At 35.8% G+C, this 19,331-nt stretch overlaps 1 protein-coding gene across 1 annotated transcript in view; it reads right to left on the reverse strand.

Annotated features, from left to right (window-relative positions):
• Positions 1–19,331, reverse strand: part of MAGI2 (membrane associated guanylate kinase, WW and PDZ domain containing 2) — a 1,350,333-nt gene that overhangs the window by 950,234 nt on the left and 380,768 nt on the right. The window contains 1 exon segment of the mRNA XM_030307841.2: positions 12,300–12,416. Coding sequence (XP_030163701.2) covers positions 12,300–12,416 — 117 coding nt within the window.

A 19,331-nucleotide genomic window follows, 5' to 3' on the forward strand; every position in this document is an offset into this window, starting at 1 on the left:
TTAATAATGAAGAGAGCACTTATGGGATAACAGGCTACATGCTTGATACAACTCTAGGCTTCCTGGTAACACAGGCAGGGATGGACCATCACAATAGTCCCTAACTACCTCAGGCTCTATTTACTGTCAGATTTCCACTGAGGAAGCCGTGATCCATTGTTCCCAGTCTAAGGGCTTTGATCAGAGATTCCAAAGGATCTAGATTATTCTAGGATAAAAAAATATACACTTCTAACTAGTAAGTGTGACCTAAGTTTACCATCACAGGGCAATAAAAAAAAAAAAACAACTTTAGTTTTTCAGGGATTGCCATGATATTTGTATTCTTTCTTTCCTTCTTATTCCTGCTTTCTTTTCTTCTTATTCTTCTCCCCACTCATAAGAAATCTAGAGTATGAATATATAGGGCAGATGAGAACAGAGTTCCCAAAACTGGATTCATATTGCTCAGTTGAGACCCTCCTTGGTCTATTTTCCATCAAATGCAACAATCTAGTCATATTGTTAAACAAAGATGAATAACTTAGGTTTTCTAATTAATTATTTCCCAAAGTCTTGAATCTGGCTATATGCCTTAACTGTAACACAAAGTCATTATTTTCCTTAGCTACTTTTGTACATTATGTGTACTTATCTATAAAATGAGAAAATGATATTTGTTTTCCTATATTTGAACTGTGGTAAGGATTTAATCCCTAGAGAAGAGGACTCATGTTTTCATCAGTCCATATTTCAGCACTGAACTAGTCATATGCACATAGTAGATCTCAATGTTAGTTAAACTGAATTAAAATAAGTTACAACATATAAAGTTTATAAACTTATAATCTCTTCAAATTTAACACATTATTACCTACGTTAATGACACTTTGAATTAACAGTCATGCTTTTTACAACTAATGAATTTGAAATATAACTTGTTATGATTACATATGTATTCAGAAGGAAAATAACTTTTAACCTACAGAATAAATGAAATTAAATTTTTATATTGTATCAGGGAACCAGACGTCTTTTTTTTTTTTTTTTTTCAAAACTAATGTTAGGTCAATATATTGTCTTAAACACAAGTTCTCCAAATGTACTTCTTTTTTCCTTGTATGTACATTTTTTATGTGTTTCATTCTACCAAAAGACTCCTTAATGAATTTTGAGATAAAGAAATGATGTTGGGACCTACATAAAGCTACCAATGTTGACCTCCGATCAAAGATTGTTGTGCCACATAGTGCAGGAAGCATCTTCTTTCAAAACATAATTAATTTTCTGTAGTGCTTCAAATAAAATATTCAACTCCTCACTTTTAATTAAGATTCCTTTTCTTGCTCCCAGTTTAAATTATGTTCTGAAAGCAATTTTTGTCAATTGCTTTTTCATGTGAGAAATATAATTATGAACTAAATTTTGTTAGTGTCATATTCATACTTTTTAATAATAAAGTTGTGAATAAAAATGAACAAAGACTCATACACACATTTAAAATGTCTCATTCTATAAGTACAGTAGAACAGTTCTAGAATACACTGGTAATGCATAAGTATCTTGGTTTCTAAAGAACAACTACATCCTCTCTGGCAGTTTTTATATTATCAGAATACATTGAATCAATCATTAGGAGCTTGAGTATAAGTAGAAAAGTAAATCTTTGCTTTAGAAAGGTACTGTAAATCTTTTTACTAATGTCTAATAACAATGATTTATATTGTTAGTATTTGACTATAGATCATGAAAAAGGAATTTAAAACTTAGAGCCATCTTTAAAAAGTAATGAATTTAAGACATGGATACTACATACCTCTTGGGTTATGGAAAAGAAAGATGCTTAAAGGTGACTTTTTTCTTTCACACCAAAGTCTTGGAGATACAGTGTTTTCTGTAGGAGGGTCTCCGTGTCCATTCTCTAGATTCTGAAGTGTCATGAGTAATTCTTAGTGATTGAGGCCATGGTTGCAATTTCTCAATTCTGGCTTCATGAACCATAGCTACAGGCCTCAGAGGTAGCAGTTACCCTGGGTGGGCAGTTCTGTATTGTTTATTATTCCTGAGGATTTATTCTACAGCCCTCTTCTCTAATTTTCCAGCAAATTTTTAAACAGCTCATTTCCTAAATTTCTTCCTCCTTGCCATGGTTTTGTTTCCTGCCAAACCCCAATTGACACATTATGTACTGTTTGTTTTATGGAATAGAAAAACAACAACAACCAAATTATTTGACACCGAAAGCAATATGAAGAGATGAGATCTTGACAGAAGTTAAGCTTGCCTGCCTACTCATTGCCTCTCTAATGACTGAAGTTCTTCATGGATACTAGACTAGATATCACTGTGGATATGAATCTGGATCCCTTCAGTCAGAATTGGGGCATTCTCCCAGAAGCCAAGGAGGATCTGTGAGCATATGTGCACATCTCAATCCCATATGTTCCTGGTGAAGGGATCAAACAAGTTGTGCCACATTGTATCACCATGGAACTATGCTCAGAGAGCTAGTCAGAGGATTCGGGAACTGAGAAGCTGTCACTGTACTGGGCTACAAGTGACATCTGAGTCAGTGGAGCACCAGTTACACTGAGATGGCAAAGCAGTGCTTCCTTTCAGTAGAAAAAGGACCATTTTTTCCCATTAAAATGTTATGAATTCTAGAGCAAATAACACAGTTGTCTATGTTTTGGTTACTTCCACATAGGAACAGAGGAGGGCATGCCACTGTTGAATAATAACAATCAGCTACTGACCTGGGTCTTTCCAGAGCCTTTGTAGGAATATACCAATGGGGCTCCTGCATGGCAGTTGTGGGAATACATGTGTGATTTAAAGGTCTTATATAATTCACTATCTATTTTCATGTTTTTTTTTTTTCTGCTTTTATGGAAACATTAGGTAAAAAATACAGATACACATCTAGCAGTCTCCTATGTTTTACAGCCTACCAAAATTTGTTCAGAACTATAGGGGTGGGGCGCCTGGGTGGCTCAGTTGGTTAGGCATCCGACTTCAGGTCATGATCTTATGGTCTGTGGGTTCAAGCCCCACGTTGGGCTCTGTGCTGTCAGCTGAGAGCCTGGAGCCTGCTTCAGATTCTGTGTGTGTGTGTGTGTCTCTCTCTCTCTGCTCCTCCCTCACTCACGCTCTGTCTCTTCTCTCAAAAAATGAATAAACATTAAAAAAAAAAAACTATAGGGGAAATCAGAGCTATAGTGACCAGGATGTGACATCGTACATCTGATAATGGGCTTTGACATCAGACAGATCTAGATACTGGAATTCCTCATCACCGACTCAGCAGCTATGGTCTGGAGGAACTCTTAACCTCTCTAAGCCTAAATTCCTGGTTTGAAAATGGGAACCACAACACATTTCTAATAGGATTGCGAAACACAAGGGCATTATTATAGTCCTTGCATGTAGATGGTTGTTAAATGTTAATTAATTCCCCTCCCCCACCCTAACTCCAACTACCACCTTCACACTGGTTTGCAAAAGAAATACTTTTATAAAATGCCAAAGTGAGGAACTGGGAACTTTTGTAAATACCTGTTTATAGAGGTTTTTGTAGTTAGAATTTTAGATTTAGATTAGAATTCAGAGTAAAGTTTAGAAATTCAAGAAAGCTTTTATATAATGTAGAGTTATTTGCATATTTTATCTCTCTTCCTATGATAAGGCTAATGGTTTTAGTTATTGGAATAATATATTTATGGATTTTTTTCTCCCCTTAGGTATCTAAATATTCCAATATTTCTGGCAATAACATTCTAAAGAAAAGGACAGTTGGTATTTAATTGATTAATGGCCAGTCAAGAGCCTCCTGTCAAGATGAATTGACTTGAAGCTAACCAATCAACAGACCTTAACTTGAAAACCTTCATGATAATTGTATATATATATTACCATAGGAATTTCTGTCCCTATTTGCTTGGCAAAAACGTGTGTTTTCTATCAATGGAACCCATTCATACTCAGTAGATACCTTGCAATTCTTTGCTTTTCCTCTTTTTTTCTATCCCAGGAGCATCTCAGAACCTCTTTGAATGCACCCTTATGGTGCTTATAACTCCCCAGAACTTCTACTAGAGAGCTCTTCTCATGTAGGGTGTGGGCTGGGAGTCATATCCACCCGGGATAGAATTTCTGTTCCTCCACTGAGTTAGTGCATAGTGTCTGGCTTGTTACTTAATGTCAGAGCTTCGCTTTTCCCATATGTCTGCAAAGGTGGGGTAACACATTAGAGGGATGCTGTGAGATTCAATTAGATAGTGTAAAAAAAAAAAACATTCTTGCACATAGGAACTATTCAGCAAATGATGGCTGCAATTTAATGAACTGTTCTGGTTGATATTCATGAAGTCCAATACCTAGGACTGGTCTTGCCTGGGCACTCATCAACCATTCCCCCCATTGGGAATGCTAAGATGAATCGCATTCAGGATATGCAATCTTCAGCTTTCCTGCAAATATTTAGGCCCTTTACTGATCTGCCAGAGTTGTTCATCAGTGTCAGACAATTAAAAACAGGAAGACAAGAAATCAGAATTCCTACCCCAAATGGGAGAGAACAGATATACATAGCTTTGCACTGGGTTCCCCAATTCAGTCTTTTCTTTGAAGGACAAGTTGAGAAGTTATCATTTATGCAGACAAGTGGGTTGTGTGGAGCAGTAGGTAAAAGTCTATCTTCATTCTGACAGAGCTTCTGCAGATACTTGCTGAGTTTGTGTGCATAAAAAGTAATATCCCTGAAAGTTAGCATTTCAGTAAGAAAGCTTGCAACAGAAACTGGGAAACTAACTGAAAATTGACCCTATACTAAACATCTGACATGCCTACCGAAGATAGGGTTTATGGGCACTTTTTTTTTTAAGTTTATTTTTGAGACAGAGAGAGACAGAGCATGAACGGGGAGGAGCAGAGAGAGAGGGAGACACAGAATCGGAAGCAGGCTCCAGGCTCTGGGCCATCAGCCCAGAGCCCGACGCGGGGCTCGAACTCACGGACCGCGAGATCGTGACCTGAGCTGAAGTCGGACGCTTAACCGACTGAGCCACCCAGGCGCCCCTATGGGTACTTTTTAATTGAATCGACTATCAATCCTACACTTTTACCTTTTAATTATCATGAGTGAGAAACCCTACTGACTCTCCTGAATTTCTCATCTGTTCTGTAAAGACCGCACTCAGCACTGCTTTAACCTCCCATTAGTTAGAGCTATTTGAGCATCCACCCAGCGCCATTCACTCGCATAAGACATTTATTAAAGTTCAACATTGGGAGATACTATTTCATGTTTAAATATCTTACCGTAAAAATTGCAATCACATTTTCACAACAATACACCTCATGCTTCAGAAGTCTTTATGTCACATCTCAACTCATTACACATTCCAAAGGAGGAGAGCAATTTTAAAAGCTTTGTATTTCTCATTATGCTTATTTACCCATCACTTACTAAAACTGGACCATATTTCAGAGTTTCATGAATAGTGAAGGCAGATTTCAAGGAACATCAGACTTATGATGGCATCCTTAACTTGACATTCATAGAAAAATCTGAAAGTACACGCATGGCTGGTTTTATCCAGAACTGCACTTAATTTAAACCCAGCTTTTTATTTTTCCCTGAAGTGTCTGCTGTATTTGATATCTTCAGTTTCCATAAGCTGTTTACACCTGCTCAATATCAAGGGCATTCCATACTCAGAATAATTTAAGCCAATTTGATGAACTGATTTGAATAACAATAATATAAAGAAAAGTAAGCCAGCAGAATCAGAAAACCACAGCATTTTAAGAGTAGAAAGAGTCACGTTAGAGTTATTTCTTTCATTCCCTACCCACCCAAAAGGTAAGGCTTTTGCCAAGGTCCTATAGTTAGTTAGCGGCAGAGCCTAGACTAGAACCAATTGCTCTTAATTCTTAGATGAGTGCTCTTTCCATAGCACCATGTTGTCAAATAAGGAAAAACCAAGGGTTATCACTACTCACCAAGCTCTAACAATGCTGAGCTGAAAACTGTGAATAACTCTGACTAGTGCACTGGACATTAGAATATCAGTAACCACAATTAGTATTCCTTTCTTGTTCTTTTGGACAGATGCATCTGAATCAGAAATTGAGGGTTCTACTACAAATTTACAGCCTTAAAGTCCCACAAGAACACAAATATCCTTGCCATCTGCCTACAGCTTTTCCTTCAGCCTATGTACTAGTCAGCAGACTTTGGAAACTTGAGTAGGTCTGAACCTGACAGAGTCTTAATTCTTTCTATTCAAAAGTGCAGTGGCATGCGATGAGATATGTTGACCTCTTATATCCAACTGGGTTACAATTTTGAAGTCTGCAGGGAGCAGGTTCTGGAAGATGAGCTGTTTTCCACTGACTGTGATTACTGGCTTTTCTGGAGGTGGAAAAAAGGCTTCAAGCACTCATCTCCAATTCTTCCCCGGGCCAGCTGGAGCCACTGAAACCCAAGAGCATGCATACCATCTGCCTACTCCATCCGTGGTCTGCAAACCCAAGTTTCCTATGAAGAGTCACCCTCTTATAAAAAGGAAAGAAATTAATACAAACCAAAAAGAGAAAAACCAAGAGGAAAGATTGGCTCACAGTCACACACAAAAAAGCTGATCAAGTCAGGGCAAAGAGGATTTTATATGGTTTGGAAGATCAGTAAGGCTGTTCACTGTTGGTATTTGTTGCTTTTTTGTACCAGATATGTTCCTTTATTCAAAAACTAGTGTCCTGTGGTGTCAAATGGATAAATCAATACAATCACTTCTAATGTTCCTTGACTTTCCTTTTAAGTAAAATTTTGAAGCCATTTCTCTCCTGGAGAGTACTCTGTCAACCAACCCAATGAATGTTACTATCTGACTGGGAAAGATACATTCATTTTGTTCAATGTGAAAAAGAAAAAGAAAAATGTATTGTACTTTCATGTATATGACATGAAGCTAGATCTTACTATTCTCAGTGATAAGGAGCAGAGAGTTAACCTAATAAAGCTTTCTATAAAGTAATAAGACATTTTTAACAAATGTACCACTCAGGCATACATCCGAATGAGTAAATGAGTAGAATCCTTTCAAGTATTTGTACTGCTCAGAAGCTTTTGAAATTTTCTTTTGAGCTAGCTTTCCAGGGCAGTTTATAAATCTCTCAAGATACTTAGTTTCATTTGTTTATAGATTTCCTTCTTCTTTGGTCCACAATGCTGATAACCATAGTTATTCTCTAATAACCCTATTCTTGATACTTAGCACCAAATATAATTAGGCTGTTTAAAAAAAATTAAATTCATTTTCAAAGAACAAAAATCCGGCAACTTGATTCTGAAATAATTGCAAAAGAACTGATTCATACACTAAAAGCAACATTAAAAGGATCTTCTAAATTGGTGATTCTTAATTTGAAGTAATAAGGCTAAGGTTGAAACAGATATATAATCTACATTGGTTGCAATATGTTGGCTTAAAATTTAGTTGGATCTGATATCTCTAGTTCTATGCCTGCATATCTACCTGTAATTCAACCTAGTATTGTAGTCCATGAGTCTACACTGTTTAAAGATATTTGGAGTCTTTAATTATGTTCTTGATCACTTCAACTCACAGAATTTCAAGTCATTGGAATTTTTGTTTTCTTTTTTTAGTATATAACGGTGACACAGGTTGATGTCACCATCCTTTCTTAGCACATGCTTAGAACTACACCTTCATGATGAAAATTACAAATAACTAGAAAGATTAATTCATGCCCACAAAAACATACTGCCTTGTTGAATATTAAAAAAATACCATATAAGCTTTAAAAGTACTGATGTGCTTAAGAATTAAAATCATATTCCCCCATGCAGTATACTAGAAAGTTCTGCCCTAATTTCAGACTTTTTTTAAATTTCAGACTTTTAATACATATGTAATCACCAGCTTCTCTTCTATAGTCCTCTCTGACTATAGTCTATATAATTAGGGGAAAGGGATATTGATCCCTTTGCATAGCTACACCTTTTGGTGTGTTGGTAACTGCTTTTCTTAAAGGGAAACCAATTCCATAACTTTTAAAGAGCCCATTTCTATTTGCTTCTCCATGAAATATAATTTAACATAACAGAAAAACTTTTAAAATATATAAGTAATCTTACAATTTTATTCTTGATACTGCTTCTTTTTAACATGACTTAGTTTGTACTAACTTGGTGCTTAAATATGTAGAAACATCATTGTGAGTTACACCCCAATCAGCTCTTCCATAAAAGTAATTTTTTTCATATCTTAAAACTATGTTTTTCATTTTATTCACTTTTTATGGAATAATTTTAGACATTTGGTTTTATTGATTTTCGTCTTTTACTTGGTATACGCTGGTATTTCTTTTGGCTTCAAATACATTTAAAATATTTCCTAATAAGACCATCGCACCAAATGACAAAGTATGAACTTGAGAGAGACGTTTAATTTTAACTACCTTCCATTTCATTTTGAAACTTTAAAAATTGGTCATTGAAGTTCTCCTTCATGGCATCTGGTATAATGGGGAAAAAAAGTATCTGGAATTTATATCTGTGCTCATAAATGCCTTGAAAATTAATTTGTGTCTCTAATAAATACTGGATAGAGAAGACCAGCATTTCATCAATAAATGAAAATGGTTATATCTTTTTTCCTCATGGTTAGGAAGCATAGTCAATTTAACCATGGTTGATTAGACTCAAGAGTTAACTATATGCAATCTTTATGCACAGTAGAATACTAAAACAAAAATAAACTCCATTTTTAAGTGTTTAAACACTTGAAAATTAATCCAATGTTTTTCTGTATTAATTCCATTAAACTCCCTCATATATGTTTGAACCTATATTATCCAAACAACAAGCCATGCTGCCTTAACTTTGCACATTTACCATGATACAATTAAATAATCTTGCTAATCTCTAAATAGATGCTACTAACTTAGTGCTTCTGAAATTGTCCTTTGTATACTATTAAAGTAACTGAAATCCCATTTGATGTATGTTCTGAACTTTTCCAAGTCCTTTATGTGTACATATTTTCCTGGTTAGTCTTTATCACATTCCAAATTACAACAGTTTTGTCTCATGATTATTTACTCATGTCTCCTGAAGTTCCCTTACATAAAAATCCTATCTAGCCTGAAATCTAATGGTAGAAAGATTCATCTACAGTATTTAGTTTTTAAAAATCAACCTTCATTTTAGGACACCAGGATCCTCTTAAGACTTTTACCCCCCATAAATCATACAACTAGCGATGAAAAGACATATTTAGGTACAAACTGAGGTCTTTATGTGCAAATCATGTGATGGCTTATGTTTTAGAGAAAATATCAAGAGTTAGTTCCTAAGGATCTTTTCTCCCTGATTCAATTTCAAAGAAGGATGAACTGATCTCATGGGAGCTTCTGTGTGCATTCACAGAAGTGTGTATGCTCATGTTCATTATATGCCCAACAATACTGTCTCTGTGACCAAGCCCTGCCTTTCAAGACTAGAGACACAGCTTTAAAAAATATATTTTTGAAAAATCAGGCCCTGAGATACGGTTCTGGACAAATGAAAAGCCTAAATGCAGTCAACTTTGTTTATGGGGCAGGGAACAGACTGATGAGTTTTATATTATTTACAGTTAAGGTCCATAAAGAGCTAGACTAACCACCTCCTTCCCTCACGTAGCTTGGAAATCAACCAGAAGCTGGGCCCAGATTCCCTTCCAGAGAGGGGTACAGGAGCCAAGTTGGCCACAACTGAATTTGGCTGGGTATATGGGGGTTTGTGAAGGGAGGGTGTCTCTGGAGCTCTCACCCAGAATCTTCTTATTCACTAGACACCAAGGAAATCCAGTGCCAAGACTGTTCCTTTCCTCCTAGTCATAGTTACTGGTGGTGGAGTAAGCAGAATTATTCAGTTGGGTCTTGCCTTATAAAAATAGTTAAGCCACCCTCACATAGTTACAATGGACTACAATTTGGTTTTTCATGGAGTTATCCAGGACCTATTCTTGGAGCCATTTATCGACCACACAAGAGGCATACGTATTAATGTATGCATTTGTAAGAGCAGTGACATACTCTTCAGTAACATCTATTCCCTTTATGGTACTGGGTATATGAAAACCAGTGAGAATTTTTTGACCAAAGAAAATATGTAACAAACATCACTCCATAGTCAAGACCAGTAGATATGCTGGACACACATGTAAGATTCCAAACAAAGCCAGGACTTTTTACATGACTGACACATTTTTGCTGTATATTCTTTGAATATGTCTGAACATTTTATTAAAAGATATACTGAGTGAAGATGGTAGATTGTGTAGGTCCAGTACATCAGTATAAAAGTAATTAGAGAATATAAGTCAGACTCATCACTATCTTAGATGTTTTTTCACTTTTATGCCAAGTTAAGAGCATCCTTAATGAATGGTATTACTCCAACTGGCTATTAGGAGTAGTGGCTACAAATTCAAAGATAATTGTTTGATTATAATATTCAGATTCATTGAATTTCTAATAATTTCCTTTATAAGAGCTATTCAAGGACTTCTAATTGAATTTATGACCTTGTACTGAAATCACATCATGAAACTCTTTATGTTTACTCATATAAGCCTAGTTATTTTACCCTTATTTATTTTTCCTTCATAGTATTTCTTTTGCACTCTAAAGAGAGATGACTTATTTAAGAAGTTAATTAACTAATGCAAAATTTATCCCTATATCTACATATTTAATTAAGACTTATTTATGTCATCGCCTTAGCAAGGACTACAAGTATTCCTGAATGTCAGCCTCTTATCTATTTCTCTCAGCTTTTAAACATAATAAAGTGCCCGGATTCTTTATTCAGTATTTCAGATCTCCTTTCTTTCATGTCACAAAAGATAAATGCACATGGCTGCACTGACAACATCACAGCTTTGAAAATGCGTCCACCCGTTACCTTATAAATAGTTCAGTCACTTACTTTAATCCATCTTCCTCTGGCCATCACTCTAATGTCAAACTTACAAGTTTAAGAATGCACTTTTCTCAACTTCTAGTTTCAAAGCAAGAGCCCAAAAGTCTATTCACTTCACTAACACAAACTGACAGGGGTAGCATTTGGACTGACAAGATGTCAATCAGTAAGCATTCTCATTTAAGAATATGTGATAGTGGTGCCCTGGCATTTTTGTTTTGATGGTATTTGGTGTTAACAATGGCAAAAGTCTACCCCTCCTAAGATGTGCGTAGGTAAAAAGGGTTGGGTGCTGAATTATCCATTTCACTTCTCTGTGTGTTTTCAACAGTTCAGTATAATAATCCATGACCTATGCCTTTTGCATAGTTCTGGTAGTTCAAGACACCCCTATATATATATATATATATATATATATATATATATATAGCGCCAAGTTTTTCTGTCTTTAATGTCAATTTTCCAGAGCCTATAGCTTTGAGTTTATTAAAATTCAGAGCAGTGCTAAAACAAAAGAAATACACACAACACAGAGTTTCTGGAGAGATTGGGAAGTCTCTGAGGATCATGGGACTTGAAGGAAATGGATTTTGATATCTACCTAGGATCTAGGACCTGACTTGAAAAGTCCTTGAATTGTCCTACAGTTAATACAAGATTCTTAAATAAGCTGACAGGTACTAAAAAGTTGATGTGTGAATTTTATCATTTGATGGGTCCTCTCTTTGAAGTAGCACCTGCTTATAATCAGAGATTGTTGTTCTGTGGATTTCTATAGGTTGCATACGAGACATTTGTACCCAACACTCAACATTATCACTTTCTAAGAGTTACAGACATTTAGCTTTACTTTTCAATGCATGAGTTTCTTTTCACTTGTGAGGATCCCTGCTGCAAACCAGAGATGAGGCTGGGAGTTACTGGGTAGATTCTATTTACAAAATAGCTGTTTCAGCTAATAAATTTAATTTTCATTCTCCTGTTTCGCAGTGTGGAGTTCTACCCCAATCATGATTCATTCTAAATCATCAACATCCTGCACTAGAGTTCATATTTATCAAAACTAATTTAAGAAGGAAGACAGGCTTTGTAGCTTGACAACTGCAAGTTTCATCTGGCTACTACTCATCATAAACCACACAATGGTAGTTAAATTTTTTTCACTTAAAAATGCCATATCTCAAAAAAAATCCATATCTCAAATCAATTTTGTCCCAAAGTCCACCATAAAAAATTAGTGCAATTTAACTTTTCTTTTAAATGATAGACATATAGGTGAACACTTCTTTTAACATAGAAAGACAATAATGTTGTCTGTTGTACTCACACGGCACTGTGCGGAGGTAGAGGTTGTCACGAATGATTTGCTGAAGTTCGTGATCCACAGAACCCTTCTGAAATCGTAAGTTGAGGTAGTGACGAAGATCCTTATCAACAATTCCTCCTAGAATGATAAAGTTTCTTAATGAAGGATGCTGGAAAATAAGTTTTAAGTATGTAATTTTGATTCTGTCTTAAATATACTCATGAACCCATTTAAACATTTATCTGCATAATAATAAAAGATAAGATTTACTGAGATAATTGTCAGGTCTGTGCTCAGCATTTTACAAGGCATTCTTTAAATTATTTTTCATTTAGAATGAAGTCTGTATTATGTCAAAAGTTATGTGTTACTCCTGAACTAATGTCACAGTATATCTCATAGCACTGCTGACAAAAAAGACACCCACCCACTACCTCCATTGTCCCTTTCCTCCTAGGCTCTGGCAGGCACCATTCTACTTTCCATCTCCATGAATGTGACTGCTCTAGGTATATGATATAAGTGGAGCCATATAATATTTTCCCTTTAGTGACTGTCTATTTCATTTGTATGTCTTCAAGGTTTGAGAAGATTTTTAAGTTATTCAAAGTTACTATGGATTTAGATACAGTGATTTGAAAAGTTAAAAGAATAAAACCTACACAATATTAATGTTTCCCTTTATATAATAAATCAAAATAATTTTTTAAAGTGTGTGATATGAGTTAATGTTATTTTAATTATTTTTTAAGTTTATTATTTAATTTGAGAGATAGAGAGAGAGAGAGAGAGAGAGAGAGAGAGATGTACAGGAGGGGCAGAGAGAGAGAGGATCCCAAGCAGGTCCTCACCAGCAGTGCTGAGCCCAAGCAGGCTCCTCACCAGCAGTGCTGAGCCTGGTATGGGACTTGATCTCATGAACTGTGAGATCATGACCTGAGCCAAAACCAAGAGTCGGACACATAACTGACTGAGCTACCGAGGTGCCCCTTCAAGTAATTTTCTATGTGCAGATATTTTTAACCTGGGACAAGGTTTGAAAAATTTTAGGCAATTTTCTTTTATTATTATACTTGTTTTATTATTATACTTGTTTTATTATTATACTTGTATTATTATATTATTATTATTATTATTATTATCCCAGAAATAATTTTAAGCCTATTTGCCATTAGAATGTAGTGAAAAATAAACTGAGCCCTAGGCAAGAAAAGGTAGTCTGTGGATCTACCAAAGACTAACTTCATATTTAAAGATAATTATGCAAAATTATGAAGATTTATCCAAGGCCCTTCTTATTCTATTTAAAAGAATAAAATAAATCAAAATACCTATAAAAATATAAATAATCCTTCCTGAAATGGTTATCTTTTCAAGCATATTAGATAATTGAACCAGGACAAAAACTTAAAGATAGAATAGGAAATCTGTAAGAGTCACATAAATCATATTCTCTTCGTCTTTTTGAATCCCCAAATTACAATTCATCAATCTATTTGCACCACCATGACCATGTAAAATAGCATTATGCGGGTGTGCATATATGCAACACAAACACCTTTTATGCAAACAGTGGTTAATGTATTTGCAAACTACGTATCACAACATTTCTGAAGTTTCTGAATCCATTGTTTCAGTTGCTGCCTATCTTACTGACACAGCCTCAGTAAGATGCCATAAGAAATATTTTTAACCGAATTGACTATCAAAATTTTTCCTCTCCAAACACTGTTTCTCATATATTTGAGCAAATAATTGCAATCTAGTTTTTTCCACCCAATATAATATGATATCAGAAAACAAATGATATCCAAGGCAAACATATTGCTTATTGAGTGCACATAAACACTACATCCAGAATGCTTGTACATCTAATTTTCCAAATTCAAAACAATTTCTTTGGTCAAAGAAGCAAAGCAGTCAAATAGGAGAGTCACTTAAAACTAACACTTATCTACGATTGCCTATTATGTATACCTCCAAACGTCCTGCATTTCCATGGGTCTTGGACTTCCTGACATCCCTCTGAAGTAGTTAATTATTAGAGAGCCTGAAATGCTGTTTTTCTCCTTCGGTCTTTTCTGGTCAACAGATCATGCCTACCCTTGCCACTAATTCATTACAGCCACAGAGCCAGCATCATGCCTGCCTGTTTTCAGCTGTCATTTCCACAGAGTTCGAAGTACACAGGTCCTTCAACAACTGCACTCCGGCTTTCTCTTTTTTTCTTTCTGTCGAATATGTGGGACATGCCAAGTGATGAGATGCTTTCTAGCAGCCAGAGAAAATGCTAACTATAGAAAAACAGATGCAGTCTGTCCACTAAAGTGAGCTAGAATCACTCACCTAATGTTACATGGATAAGCTCACATTTTGTAGTCCAAGATGATTCTTTTCCCTGAAAACAAATTATCAGTTTAAACCATTTTTCTACTGCAAATATACTACATTCACCCTCTAAAAATTAACTTCTGTAAGAAAACAACAACAAAAAGCTGTCTATTCATTCAGTGACTTTTTCCCCCCATGGAAGGATCTGCTGAAGCTTCTGAGAATTAATATAAAATTTCTTCCATTAATTAAAATGAAAGACATAAATGATGACAATTATTTTGGAAGGATTTCTCTTGCCTCATATTTCACAAATACTTTATTGTTCTTCATAATTTTTCATCACATCTTTCAAGTAAAAAATTTTTATTTATCCTTATTATGGGAACTTCTGCTACTTGCCTACCCAGTATTCTTTCCTTTGTTCTTTTTCTCTTCTTTTTTTTTTCTTTTTAATTAAGAATACTGACTTAGTTTCAGGCCCAAATATGCTCAGCTTTAGGACGTGGATCACAGTGGTCTGAAATAGTCATACGACCTAGTTCCTCACTTTCCTGGCTGCCCTTTCAACTTCCAGAAGCTGTGTTCTGGCCATTGAGACCTAAGATAGAAGGAGAGTATTTCTTTATTAACTGAACTAGACCAGCTCTCTAAGATGAAGCAGCCATAAAGGGATATGACATGCATTAGGGAAAAATCCAACATGCTAAGGATACTGGAGTAGAAGTTAGAAACAACCTGGACCCCTGATGGCTTCAATGAGCAGCTAAAATAATATAGGCAACTACATAGCATATATTTCTAAAGCTATTATGGTTTTATGTTATTTGCAAGTTTACATGATCCCAACTGATACATGTGTAGGTATAGAACTATTTTATATATGTATATATGTGTATATATGTGTAGAGAGCACACACACACACACACACACACACACACACACTCTTAAGGGCACATGTTCCCTTAATTAGCAAGTTAAATTAGAGAAGAATTAAGCAACAGGAGTGGGCAATAGCTGAGCTGAAAAATAGCTCTTGGGTCTCAAGATTACCTGATTTCACGTATCTAAGTTCACATTTTAAAAAATTATGCATGGTAAGTGTTCAGTAAATGTTACCTATTATTAAAACAAATGAATAATCTGCTACATTATTTGCCATAGTTATAACTTTTGGTTGTATTGTTATTTTTTTCCATGGAGTTTCTGTTCTGTCATTTGTTAGTGATACCTAGATTTGCTGCCTTAGAAGATGCCTACATCAATCATTCTGTTAAGCAGAGCACTGCCACCGCCAATGCCTTAGCCATTATATTCTTTGAAAAGCTCAGTAGCTCTTTTATTATATTTAAAAATTTTTGAAATACTTCATTTAACTGTGATTTTTCCCATTTATTTTACAAAATAAAACAAGTTAGAAGATATAATACGTTTTCAAATCACATATTTGTTAGTAAGAGATCTGGGAAGGATTTGAAGCTGATGATTCTGCTAAAGAACATGTACTTAAGTTTCTTAACCTATAGTCTGGAAACCAAACTTCTTTTTAAATTTTTTTAATATTTATTTATTTTTGAAGGAGAGAGAGAGAGAATGTGAGCAGGGGAAGGGCAGAGAGAGAGGGAGACACAAATCAGAAGCAGGCTCCAGGTTCCAAACTGTCTGCACAGAGCCTGATGCAGGGCTCAAACTCATGGACAGTGAGATCATGACCTGAGCTGAAGTCAAACGCTCAACCGACTGAGCCATCTAGGCACCGCTGAAGACCAAACTTCTTAGTTCAAAGCAGTCGAGTCCTTTCTCAACATGACCTCAAACAAGCTTTTCAGCCTGACATCAAAGGTTAACTTATGAAGAACCCTTAAGACAGAACGTGGTTCAAACTCTTAATTTGTATTGCGAATGAAGAAAGTGGAGCTCTCACAAATTATCTGACACTGGGCTTGGAGCAAAGATGAAATGGGGACTGGGGAAAGCATCAGGAAGAAACTCCCATGGAGTTTGAGAATGAAAACTGTAAATATTACCATTTGAAAGTAGTGTGCATCTCTATGGTTTCCAAGTTTTCAGAAATGTGCCCAGTAGAACTGCTTTGCCCCCTTTACTACTTGAATGCCTAGGTTGAGGAAGCTATGAAAGAAGATGCCACTTGGCTCAGGTGGACAGAAACTCCTTGGCATTTTCCTTAAGACAAATTGTTAGTTGTAGTCTTGTAGCTAACGCTGGTCACTTATCTAAGGTTGAGGGAAAAACACAAGAGGCTCTGTAATGTTTGTGCCAAGGGTCTGATTGCTAGTCCGTGACAGCTGTAGTCCCATCCCTCATTAGTGGGCATGGCTATTAGCTCAAACTTTCTCTTCCCTTCAGTCAAATGTTCTTGAAATCAGCTTGCACTTTCTAAACTAAATGTACATTGAGAAGAGTAATTTACTGATTGGGATGGTAGAGGGTGCATAGAAAGAAGAAGGTGAAGATGACCAGAAAGCCAAAGTCTGGCTCATTCTGATGTCATCTATTCATCCTGTACTTCCTTCTCTTTTCCTCAGGTTTCGTTGTTGTTTGTTTGTTTGTTTTGTTTTTTGTTTTCTCCATTAATCCTCTACAAGATGTTGAAGTGGGTTTTGATTTTTGTGTTTGTGCTTTATTTTGTACTCATCTTTGTGCTTTATGTTGCACTACCTTCCTTTGTTAGCGGCACCTTTATTTCTTTTTTCCCAGTAGCCAAATCGATCTCATTCTGTTTAAATGGGGTTAGACTTTTAGTCAATCTGCCTTTGTGTCTTGCTTAGCCAATAAAAGTTTCTCTTCCAGGAGTGGACCTTATAAGTGGAGTGACCCAAGAACGTGAATGCAAAATGCATTCATCCTGAAAGTGGCAGCCATCATTTTTGCTTTCTGGACACACAGAACTGTCCTTATTCTGCATTTTCCTAGCCACCTTTGTTAGTTTCCCCTTTGTTGTTTGCAATTGAATAAAACTGCATGAATAAGAATGTCTTCCCTTTGATATTACCCATGGAATTCTCATCCATTCTTCAGCTTAAAATTATCCTTTCCTTGGCCTTTCTTGTGATCTTTTGGTCTTCTTCCTTCTCTGAACTTCTATATCCAGGCCACCTTTCTTAAGCACTTTTCACATTCTAATAGGTCATACAATGACTGGAGAGTCTACATTATGTTGTATAGTAAACTGTGAGCCCTCCAGGACAGGGAATTCCCTAGTCATTATATTCTCCCCTCTTCTCACTTCAATATCTAAAGCAGCGCCTTCTTAATATACAAGGCCCTGTAATTTTTCCTGAATAAATAGATCACAAATCCTGCAGTGCACCAACACTTATTCATGGAGTTGTCTTTCACTTCTGGTCTCATTTTTCTCACTTGTAAAAGATGGGTGTTTTATCATTTTGGGCTGCTATAACAGAATACCATTACACTGAGTGGCTTAAACAACAGGTATTCTTTCTTACAGTTCGGGATGCTAAGTCCAAGATCAAGAAGCTAGCAGACTGGGTGTCTGGCGAGGGCACTCTTCCTAGTCAGCAAAGGGCCATCTTTTTCTTGTATCCTCACATAGCTGAGAGAGAAATCATCTCTCTGATGTTTCTTATTAAAGGTACTTGTCCCACTAATGAGAGCTCCACTTTTATAACCTAATAACTTCTCAAAGGTCCCACTTCCTAATACCATAACATTGGAGGATAGAATTTCAATTTACGACTTTTGGAGGAGACAAACATTCAGTCCATAACAGTATGTGCAGAACCAAATAAGGTCCCCACTAGATCTAAATTCTATGCTTCCATATAAAGTGTTTACTAAGTGCATTTTAGAGTTTGAGGATCTTTTTTTCTGTAATCAAGCAAATTAATTTCATTAAGTATTTATAATTATAGATCACAAGTTATCCATAGTCCATAAGAAATAAAGCCATGGATAATATCTCCCTAGGATCCTGGGTTTTTTTTGTTTGTTTTTTCCTGAATTGTCCAGGAAGCTAACATCGTCAGCAGACAATTGACTTCATACATTGTCTTTGTCAAATAAGTAGTAAAATAACCAAGCAGAGCAGTCTAGGAGAAATTGGAAGAAGAGAAAGATCTATCCATATCTCTTAAAATAATGCCCCTAGAGTAATTGCACATTTATTTTATCTTAATTTATTTGATGGTGGGGAAGTCGAGGAATAGACAATAGGAAAGCATTATAAGGCTATGTTGCTATGTTCCTTTTCAAAAACTAGTTTCTGCTTGGCTTACCTCAAAAATGGAGAAATAAATCACAGGAAAGTTGATTTATTCTTTTAAGATCCACAGCCACAAAATAGGTGACAGACATATCTAATCCAGTCTCCTGGATCAGGCTCCAACCCCTTTTTAGGTGGAAAATTGTATCTGTGGTTTCTGATGATCTAGAGGCCCATCTCATTTTCAGGCAGCTGGAGTACTGGATGCATTTCATCTATACAGGCCATTCTATAAATTGTGAGCCAGTAAAACTGTTCTTCCCCCACTAATTCTCCTTTGCCTATTTTAAATAGGAGTACACATATAAGACCCATGGTAACTCACTGTAGATGAATTAATCTGGTTAATTGATTTTCCATAGCTGGAAACATTTAGGTATATGAAAATTTGTATCCCTTCTATGTGTTACTTGTAATCTTAGAGAGTATAGTCAATCCTTTTCATCATGTTTTAATATCTTTGTGTGTTGTTTTT

This window comes from Lynx canadensis, chromosome A2, assembly GCF_007474595.2.
Source record: "Lynx canadensis isolate LIC74 chromosome A2, mLynCan4.pri.v2, whole genome shotgun sequence".
NCBI classification, from domain to species: Eukaryota; Metazoa; Chordata; class Mammalia; order Carnivora; family Felidae; genus Lynx; species Lynx canadensis.